The 10,684-nt window shown below is 40.8% G+C and overlaps 1 protein-coding gene across 2 annotated transcripts; it reads left to right on the plus strand.

Moving 5' to 3' along the window:
- Positions 1–270: 270 nt before the first annotated feature.
- CAPSL (calcyphosine like) lies at positions 271–10,153 on the plus strand. 2 transcript variants are annotated; one of them, XM_065739996.1, is made up of 5 exons: positions 271–405; positions 5,368–5,504; positions 6,728–6,905; positions 7,663–7,872; positions 10,011–10,153. In XM_065739996.1, exons 2-5 carry the CDS (start codon positions 5,368–5,370, stop codon positions 10,110–10,112), a joined length of 627 nt encoding a protein of 208 aa, XP_065596068.1. In that variant the 5' UTR covers positions 271–405; the 3' UTR covers positions 10,113–10,153. The 2 variants fall into 2 exon arrangements, with proteins under 2 accessions (XP_065596068.1, XP_065596069.1); XM_065739997.1 differs by lacking the exon at positions 271–405 and adding an exon at positions 5,230–5,270.
- The last annotated feature ends 531 nt before the right edge of the window (positions 10,154–10,684 follow it).

The following is a 10,684-nucleotide window of genomic DNA, read 5'->3' on the forward strand; positions in this document are numbered from 1 at the left end:
GCTGCCTTAGCCTTTCTTCAAAGGAGCAACCTTGTGGCCCTTAGATAGCCTGTGTGCAGCCAGCCCGACTGGACAGGGAGGAGAATGAAGGCTTCCATTTAAAATCAGGTTAAGTAAAGGGACACGGGCAATTGCCTGGGGAAGCAGCGTCACCGCAGGTTGGGCCTGCTGCAGCACAAGTGTCACCCTGGAGACTGGCTGGTAAACTCCAGTCCTCCCAAAAAGGGGGGGGGCAAGGCAGCTGATTGTGTAAACAAGTAAAACGAGATGGATGAGGAAGCTTTGCAGTGAGCCCGGTCCCACGTCCCCTCTGCTTGTTGGGCGAGAGCCTGGGAGCAGCTGGGGTTCCTCACTGTCACAGCCCTGAAACCCAAGTGGTAATCCAGGTGCGGGATAGCATTGAAGGTAAAAGGCTTTCTGTTCTGTTTGCTGGCTCATTACGAGTTTCTCTGATCTGCAGAGCTTGGGTCTCAGCTAACAGCAGCTTATTTTACGTATATATATATTTATATATATATATGTCACATATATATGTAATATATTTATTTTAAATATATACATATATATATGCACAGAATAGCAATGCCTCACTTGCCAGAAGGGATCTGGGTGCTCCTGAGATTGGGCAGAGGCAGAGGGGAGGCTGCAGCCCCTTACAGAGGGGCTGGTGGGGCTGGGAAAACAAATTTTCATTGGGTGTTTGGGTGGTCACAAAACACTCATGCTATTTTCAAGGTTGTAATAATGTAACAAATTCATTAGAAAAAAGTCTCAAACACGTGCAACTAGTTAAAACTGCTTAAATTGATCACCAGACTCCAGTATCTTTTCTCAGGTTTTGTGAGTGACTTGGGATTTTGGCCGGGACAGGCACTTCCAGAATTGACAGTAATCCAGAGATCAGCATGGCTTTGTATCTGCCACACCTTGGTGTTTCCTGGGGAAAATAAGGCTTGAATTTTTCAAGGAAGCTCTTGGGCTAGGCTAAAGGATGATGTGTAAATGAGTGGTTCAGAGCCATAGTGTCACTTTGGTTACATCTCGCTCTTTCCAGATGTAAACTTCAGGTGCAAAAAGGATGTGAAGGGGATCCAGGTGCTGAACAACCTGAGAGTTTCTGAAAAAAAAAAAACAAAAACCAGCCCAATATTTCAGGTTTCATTTCTGTTAGGAAATGCGGTCATTGTAGTTCAGCCTGAACAACACAACATTGCCTGTGGAAACAAACAACGCTCAGTGATGTGACTGCTTGTAGCCAAGCTGTGGCAGAACAGGGCTCTCCAGCATTTAATTAACTTAACCAGACTCTTTTTCATTTCACAGTGGGATATGTCTGATGATCTTAGAAAGTATAGGAATTATAAAATTACTGCTAAGATATTTTCTTGCTTTATTTGTGATTATTAATGTTTAATGCATTTGGAAGGTGCAGAGTAAATTGTTACATGCAAAAAATCCTGACTGCCTGTGTAATTATTTCATGTTAGATCAAAAAGAGGGCCTTAGTTAATGAAAGCAATTTTTTTCTTTTTTTTTTTTTTTTTTGCAGTGTTTTTTCTGTAGGTGCCTGCAGGGTGCCCCCAGCACACACTGAGCTATGTGTGTCAGTTCTCTTGTTCAGTACACAGGGAGACACAGATAGGTAAAATCAGCTTGTAGGAAGAGCTGCTTGGAGTTAGTAAATGAAGAAACAGAGGATGAGAGATCAGGAAAAGCCTTCAGCCCCTCTGCAAAGCAGTGACACTGGTGACAAATATGACCAAGCTGCACTGTTTTGATCTCTTGTTGAAGTTAAGTGTTTTGTCTCCCTGTTCCCACAATAATTGATGATGTAGCAAAGGGGCAACAAATCTCAGCCTGCGCCTCCAGCTCTGTAGGGCAGCACTGAGCTGGGTGTGCTGGGGGAAGCAAAGTGACTGAGCTCCCTGTTACAATGCGGAGTCTAAGCAGTCACCTTAAACACCAATGCCCATATCTACAATGCAGTTTTAGTTTGGTGGTCTTCTGTGACCTCTCAGAGAAAGTTCCTCATCTCTGGGGAGTTTCCAGTTGAAGATACCAGTGTCTTTTGTTGGGTGGCCTCTTAGGTTGTAGGTGCTTGACACAGTAAACTGTGCTGCTGTTATGTTGTTGGAAGGATCCTCTTTAATAAATAAATAAATAACCATACCAAAACAAACAAACAAACCAACAAATAGATTTTATCCTAACAGGAATTCCCATCACATTGTTTGCTAGTAGGCCATCCTGAGTTAATAACTATGTGTGACTATTTTTCCAGGGTCACAACTTGCTTAATTGTGCGTAGACTCTGTAACTCTTGTCTTTTCTGAGGCAGCAGTCAGATCCTGATGAATAACTTAGATTTTGTCACTTGCGTGTAGCACAAACACGCTCATATATTGTACTCGCTCTTTATTTCGTAGGACAGTATGCAGAGAAAGGATTTATTGGAAGAAGCAGTGTGTATGGACAGCAAAATGAAAGCAGAGGAGAGAGCATGTGAATTTGCTGTGAATGTTCCATGCATGCTATGATTCAGGAGTTCTTTTCTTACAGTATTTCTTAAAATAATCTTTTAACAGTCTTAGAGAAGTTTATCTTAAAGCAGCTGTCAATAGAAATAGGGAAGTGGCAGACATGCTACTATGGACCAGAGGCATGTTGACATCTTTATATACATATATATGTATACAAATACACGTATATGATATATATATATGATATATCATATATAAATATATATATATATTTGAACTCTGACTGACATCTCAGTGCCATGAGCACCTCCCTGGGGAGCCCGTTCTAGGCTCCAACCATCCTCCTATGTGTCGTCTAATTACAAAACAGAATCACGGGGTCATGAAGATTGGAAAAGATCACTAAGATCACTATTCAAACAGATTTTAAATGCTGAATTTGATACTACAACATGGTGTTAGTTATTTTGTTACTGAACTTTTTAGAGTGTAGATTCTCAAAGAGCAGCAGAAACATTTGTTGTTAGTGTTTTTAACCAGTATGCGTGGGGATAAAAAATGGAGTTATTTCTGCCCATGGCATTAGATTGTTAGAGAGTTTTGATGTAATCTAAAAGAGAATACTGGAAAAATATTGGAGGAAGTCAGGAACAACAGCCAAGCGTTTTAAATTTGAAAATTGGTTTTGCTGCAAGAGTCCTAAGGTTCTGTTTTACTCCTTAGCCAAGGAGGATTAAAGGAGGTTCTTCAAGTGTTTGCATCCAGACAAATTTTGAATAGATATCTCTTTAATATGGTAAAAGAAAATGTTAACAACATCCAATGAGAGGAAAATTCAGACTAAGAAGATATTTTAAAATAAAAGTATCTCCATAATGGAATTACTTAACCTAGAAACAGTAAATTCTCAGCTAGAAATATTTCTACACATAGGAGCAAATTATGTATTTGCTGCAGAGATATTTGAGGAATGACCAGTTTCAAGTGGCTTTTATTGAGGTGTAGGAGATAATAATAGATATGATATCAGATGATTCCTCCCTAGTCTCAGTACATGAATCTTACCACAGTGACTATTTGATGAACACTGCAGTACATCGGAAATATGCATGGTGTGCCTGAAGCAAAGAGGTACTAAAGTCTTTACATTCTGTGTGTTTGTGTAGATTTTTGCAGTATGAAATGGAGATGAATTATTGTTTGCCTCATACCACATTAACATACTATTTATATCTCTAAATAAAACATAACATAGAGGCATATTAGATAGTGGTAAGTGTGCAAAGCATGCATGTTTGTGCACACTATAAATAGATAAATGTATAGACATAGTATTCATGCTATGTAGTATATAAATATAGAAGAAGAATGCAGTTCAGACATTATTTATGTAAACTCACTTATTTTTTAATTCATGCTGGTTAGAAGCAGCTATTAAGGACAAGCCATTGTTTGCTAAAAACATTTCTGACTGCTGACTTCACATAGCTGGAAGGCCTTCCTGGTCACTCATTAATGAGCTCCTGGGAGAACTTTGCACTTTCTGGCCGAAGCAAAAGCTGACAACAATCTCTTTTCTTTCACATTGAATTTCTCAGTTATGCTAGAAGTGAAAACCATTTTGGAGAACAAAAATATTTTCTCTATTTTTTTTCTTAAGCCCAGCTGGTGAGGTCTGAAATGTATCTGAAACATGTACAACACAAAAAGCCATTGTAGCCATTGCTGTATATAAGGAGTGGAGTCTGTGTATGAGGATGAGGACCTGAGCTGCCATGTGTCTTCACCTCCCACATGGGCTTCAGATCTTCTCCCCAGAATCAGCACAGAGAACAGCTTACAAACAAGAAGACAGTCCTCATCCAGAAAATTTGGGTTGAGGACACTAACTGCCAGACCACAAGACTGAAGAGCCCAGTGGGGTGCAGGAGGTCCAATGGCAGCAGTACTCCCCTCACTGTGCCCACCAGCTTTCAGCAACCTCATAGATTCATAGATTCATAGATACATTAGGTTGGAAAGTACCTACAAGATCATCTAGTCCAACCATCCTCCTATCACCATCCCTACCCAACTACTAAATCAATCCCTTAGCACCTCATCTAAACACTTCTTGAACAGCGCTAGGGATGGTGCCTCAACCACCTCCCTAGGCAGGCCATTCCAGTGCCTGACCACTCTTTCAGAGAAAAAATGTTTCCTCAGGTCTAATCTAAATCTTCCCCGGCACAACTTGTGGCCATTCCCTCTCGTCCTGTCATTATTTATCAGGGAGAAGAGGCCCACCCCCTCTTCACCACAACCCCCCTTCAGGAAGTGGTAGAGTGCAATAAGGTCTCCTCTGAGCCTCCTCTTCTCCAGACTAAACAATCCCAGCTCCCTCAGCCGCTCCTCATAAGACTTGTGCTCCAGACCCCTCACCAGTTTTGTTGCCCTTCTCTGAACACGCTCCAGGGCCTCAATGTCCTTGTAGTGAGGGGCCCAAAACTGAACACAGTACTCGAGGTGCAGCCGCACCACAGCTGAGTACAGAGTACTCATACCCTGAAAGCCAAGCCAACCCAACCCTTACGCACACCTTCCCATTTGTATCTAGGTTGCAGCTACAATGCAGTTGTCTGAGCTTTCGTTTCAGATTTGGTGGCCCATTAAGCTCAGATCAAAGCAATCATTTTCACCAGTGAAAAGTTAATGTGTAGTTTCTCCAGTAATTACTGTTTAAATGATCTTATGGAAGGGAAATAGAGGGTGAAAAGGAGTCCTCATGAAAGCGCTGCTGGCGACTTGCAAGTGGGTGATTTGGGATGCCCTATTTACTAAGTCTGACTTAAATACAATCTGTTGTGTGTAAGAATCCAGTCTGTTTTTGAGAGCCTTTATCTTCCAGATGCCAGGCACAGCAAGGCATGACCGAGAGATGGCAATCCAGGCCAAAAGGAACCTATCCAAAACCACTGACCCTGTAGAAAGACTTCGACTGAAGTGCTTAGCAAGAGGGTCTGCAGGCATCAAAGGGCTTGGCAAGTGAGTCTAATAAGTCAATTTATTTATTAAACCCAATAGTTTGTGCCACAGGAGGTCCCAGTCATAAGTAGAAAAAGGGTGAATATAGGAAAAAGAGAGGGGAGGCTCTTCATAGAGTGTCCAGAGGTGGGGTGAGAGGCAACAGCCATAAGTTGATGTGAAGGAAATTCCAGAATAATATGTGGAAAAACTGTTTCACCATAAGAATGGTTAAGCACCAAAGGATACTGCAGAACTTCCATCTTTGGAAGATTCCAAAAGCCAGCTAGACAAAGCACTGAGAAATCTGGCTTAACTTTGAGTTTAACACTGCTTTCAGTGAAGGGCTGCGTGACTCACTTCCAGATGTCCTGTTCAACCTGAATTATTCTCTATTTGCATATAAAGGTACAAAGTCTCATCTCTTGAAATTCTGGCCCTGCTGAGAAATCTTCACTGCTCCCATCAAGTATAAGCTAGGGTTTGCATGCCTTGTGCAGTTGTTTACACCTGGAAAGCACAGCACTCCATTCTGGTATCTTGTTTCAAGTGAGAAGTGAATCTCCAAGAGACTCTGAACTGGATCTAGAGAAGAAATTAGGGATTTTCATCCCATTCAACTCACTCCTTTTCTGCCTTTTCCCAGATTCTAAGGACCAACTTTGGTCCTCAAAACTGCCCACTCAAGATTTGAATTCTTTGCTTTTGCAACAAGTACTTCTTAATCATTTGGGAAATATCTGGTACTTTGGCCAACAGCATTCTGAGCAGGGTCTAGAACCCATGTTTTCCACTTCTGATGCAGATGCCACAACCCTCAGAGCCCTGCTATGGGAGAGAGGGCTGACTTGCTCACCTGGTGAAGCACTGAAGATCATGAAGAGAAGGTGTCTCTCACCCCTTGGCATTTTCTGTAGTTAATATAAGTATCCGAATAGTGGTGATTTTGTCCTTAGACTCACTGGGCTGCAACTGCCCTTGTTTAATGGTTTGTCAGTTGTGTAGCTAAAGGGGGGAACCCAGACCCTTCTGCAGACACCCCAGCTGAGGAAAGGGGAACTGGGCCATGCCCTGAAACCCCCCTCCTTGTTCCACTTAGCCACAACTGAAACCCCACATGACCAGTTGAAACTTCAGTGACACGCACTGTTCTTTGACACACCATTCTCCAGCTCAGTGCTAAACCTTTGCAGTATCCTCTAAGTTCACCCTTCTGTTCTCCTCAATTTGCACATTTTCCACAGAGCATTTCAGATTATGGATGACGACAACAGCAGAACCCTTGATTTCAAGGAATTTGTGAAAGGATTAAATGATTATGCTATGATGATAGACAAGGAAGAAGCGCAAGAGATTTTCCGGATATTTGATAAAGATGGCAGTGGAACAATTGATTTTGATGAATTTCTTGTTACACTGAGAGTAAGTCTGGGAATTTATGTCATTACTGCATTAAATTTCTTCTGATTTCTCATTAGCTAGACTTGATTAGAACAAGCAAAACAGCACTATAGTTAATGAGTAATTAGTAATTAGCAAAATCTACAGCTGTACTCTACATGTCTGTAACTCTTGAGATGTTAAAATATTCCATTTCCATCTAAGTATGCTAAAAGGAAAATTGCCACAAATAACCCTTCTATGGTTGGCAGAACTTTAAACGTTAATTACAATTTATTGGCAAAGCCTAAGGTTCCTAATAAATAAATGGTTATGATGGATCTTTATGAATTGCTGTCTAGATTTGGGTACATCAGTTCCTATATTATAGTCTGAGTATGTATGTATTTTAGCCTGTTAACCTCTATTTGTCCTTCATCTTATCCTGTAGCTCCTCCTTATAACACGAGCTAGACTGCTAGGGATACAGTGTGACTCTGGCTGGAGCCTCTGATCTGCTGAAGTCTCAACAATTAAGAAAGAAAAAAAATAGTGATTACTGATTATATAAATATTTAAAATTGGTAGAAATATAATAGAAAACATTTTCTCTCTTTTTGTCCATTTACTATACTACTGATAGATAGTAATTAAACTCTATTGAACCACTTTCTGATGATACATTGCTCTTCCTATGTCATGGGCAATCTGTCAACACCTTGTTATCCCCTGTGCCTTGAATGATTTTTTTTCCTATGTTACTACTACAGAAAATTAATCTGTTGATATTTCTTTACAGCCTCCAATGTCAAATGCCAGAAAAGAGATAATCATGCAGGCATTTCGGAAGTTGGATAAAACTGGAGATGGTGTCATCACGATTGAAGACTTACGTGGGTTGTATAATGCAAAGCACCATCCCAAATACCAAAATGGAGACTGGACAGAAGATCAAGTGTTTAGGGCCTTCCTGGATAATTTTGATTCACCTTATGACAAAGATGGGAAGGTAAGTGAAACACTCAGTGTCAGGTCATGAAATCATTAGTCGAGTTAAATTATTAAACACACAAGGTACCATTTGGTACTGTGGACACTACCAAACATGCATTTGTGTCACTTACACAGGGCACAGTAAAATGTAACCTCTGGGTAGAACTGTTGGTATATATTGCTGAGCCACTGAGGGGAAAGGGGTTCTGCAGAAGGTGCAAAGATGAGTGCGTGATTGCATTTATGAGCTTGTAGCTTTTATGGACCTATTTTAATATTTTGTTTCTTTAAACTATTCCACTCAATTGCTACTTTACAAAATCCACAGAAATTTGAGGAATTTTTACTTTTTAGGGAAAAAACCCAAAATCCATCTCAAAAGCAAGTATCCTATAAGATTAAATAGTTTACAGTTAGCCATTACCTAGCACCTGTAAGTGCTATGATGCTTTTCTTGAAAGTCAGTCTGTAATAGTGACATATATATCCACTGAGTAAAGAATTTCTTTCTTATATCACAAGTACGTCTCCTCTCTTTTCTCCTCCCACTTGCCTTAACACTATTAGACCCTGTAAAAATTGCTTCCCTTTCAGCTTATACATTTCCTTTAAATACTGAAAGGCCACAGTCTGGTCTCCCTGGAGCCTTATCTTCTCCAGGCTTCTCTAAGCCTGCCTTCATAGCAGAGGTGCTCTAGCCCTGTTATCATATTTGCGGCCTCCTCTGGATCTGTTCCAACAGCTCCACCTCTTTCTCATGCTGGGATCCCCAGATCTGGATGCAGTACTGCAGATGGGCCCTCACAAGGGAAGACCAGAGATGCTGACACTCCTCTTGATTCAGTCCAGGGTACTGCTGGCCATCCAGGTTTCAAACATACAAACCAGGCTGGTTTCCAATAGGCAGGTCCTCAACTGGTTGAGAGGTGATTGTTTTTATTTCCGTTTGGAAAGACTTCACACTTGATAGAGCTGAATTTCAGACCTTTTTCTACTTTGGTACTCTCAGAAGTATCACTGTGTGAATTGTCCCTTTCCTGCAACGCTAATGATATATAGCAAACCTCAGCAAAATATTCCTACCTTTTGTGCCAAAGTCATAAACGAATACATTAAACAAGATGTGTCCTCAGATTGATCCTTGATAAACTGAGTTTATCAAGGCTTCACCAATACCTTATTTCTCAAAAATATCATAGCATTTGACCTTAAAGAAAGGTTACTCTGATGCCCCACCTCTTGTTCAACAATCCTGAGGCTGTGATTGTGGTTTCTTCTGAGAACTGTTTGTCAGTTTCCCATACCAGAATCAGGGGTCACTAATGACCCTGCTGTGAACTGAGGGCACTCAAAAGGCTTTCAGCTGAAATGCCTCTAGACTAAGCATTTGCTCTTGAGGTTCTCTTCATCGTGATCTTACTCTATGTCTTTGACACAGGCGTGGCCAGGGAAGTTTGTGATCAGTTGGTAATGTTCAGACAGGCTTTAGGCTTCACTTCTCCCATTTGCAACATTTTGCTTAGCTCTGAAATGCACAATACTATAGGAGCAATTATTTTTCTGTGTGAGGTTTTCAAAGAATGACCACTACAGTTCAAGAGTTAAGATATCACAGGAGATTTTACCATTTTCATCCTCAAAATACCAATTAAAGACATTAAAATCTCTTCAATAAATGAAATAATTATTGCTTCTTTAAGTGAGGCATGTGTGGAGCACTGACGTTTCCTCTCTGTTGAAGAGGTATAAAGCTCCTATCTATCTCTGGGGTGCTCCAGAAACCCCATCTACTTTCATTAATGATAATGCAAAGAATGAGGAAATAAATTCTTGAAAAAAAAATCAGATTAAAACATTTGTCTTCATGGACAGCACTGATTTTAACTTTAGTTCCTGATGAGATAATTTAACTGTGCACATTTAATCTGCATCCAAGTGTTCTTTGAGGAGCTCGTATTTCTGATAGAGAAATGAACTCTATAAACTTTCACTGTCTTCTTTCTTCCTATTGGGTTTCTTTTCATTAGCAACAATGCAAAATGGCAGTTGTTAGGTTTTGTTTAGGTTTTTTTTTTTCTCACTATTTGGTTTTAACTTACTATTATTCGAAAAATATATATGTTTATTTTTCTATTTTTAATTCTCTTGTTCCAGGTCACCACAGAAGAATTCATGAACTACTATGCAGGAGTCAGCGCCTCAATTGACACTGATGTCTATTTTATCATCATGATGAAGAATGCTTGGAAACTCTGATTGTATGATTAAATGAATGAGATTACTTCCATATTTTGTAGGTTCTCATGATTAAGCGTACACACAACAACATGCTCATTTTTCAAAATAGCAGCTTCCCATAACTGTGCCAATTACAAATCTACAGAAGTAATTCCCAGATGCTTTGGTAGTCTGAGGCTCAGGGGATGAACAGCACAATCAGGGAGCAGATCTGGCACCCAGCCACTGTGCAGACCTCTCTCTTTTTTGCCTGCAACCCTGAAACATCTCCTCCCTGAGATGAGCTGATTTCCTAACATCGCAGTTTTTTCCCAGATTTTTGAATGCTTTCCTCCTCCATTGCTGTTGGATAGAGAATGGAAGAGGGGGAAAATTAGCTGCTCTGGAAGGGTGATGGCCTGATGCAGCACCAGTGACAGCGTTTCAGCAAGGACCAGCCTCCTTATTGCAGGCTGGAGGGTCATGCACTCCTCTCCTGCAACATCTTCTGGCTTCTCAGCTCCCACCAAGTGGGACAGAGCAGTTGCTCCAGTGCTCACCTTGGAGAGCTGAGGGCTGGAGGGGGAATAAATCAAGCAGGAGAGACATGG

Source organism: Cyrtonyx montezumae, unplaced genomic scaffold (genome assembly GCF_038088225.1).
Source record: "Cyrtonyx montezumae isolate F1298 unplaced genomic scaffold, pur_monq_1.0 scaffold_25, whole genome shotgun sequence".
NCBI lineage: Eukaryota > Metazoa > Chordata > Aves > Galliformes > Odontophoridae > Cyrtonyx > Cyrtonyx montezumae.

What these genes read in the sequence shown, in the direction of transcription:
- CAPSL (XM_065739996.1), top strand. Translation starts at nt 5,368, where the DNA reads ATGCCAGGCACAGCAAGGCATGACCGAGAGATGGCAATCCAGGCCAAA. An exon ending in GGCATCAAAGGGCTTGGCAA is followed by an intron (nt 5,505 to 6,727) that starts GTGAGTCTAATA and finishes CATTTTCCACAG; the next exon opens with AGCATTTCAGATTATGGATG. An exon ending in CTTATGACAAAGATGGGAAG is followed by an intron (nt 7,873 to 10,010) that starts GTAAGTGAAACA and finishes CTCTTGTTCCAG; the next exon opens with GTCACCACAGAAGAATTCAT.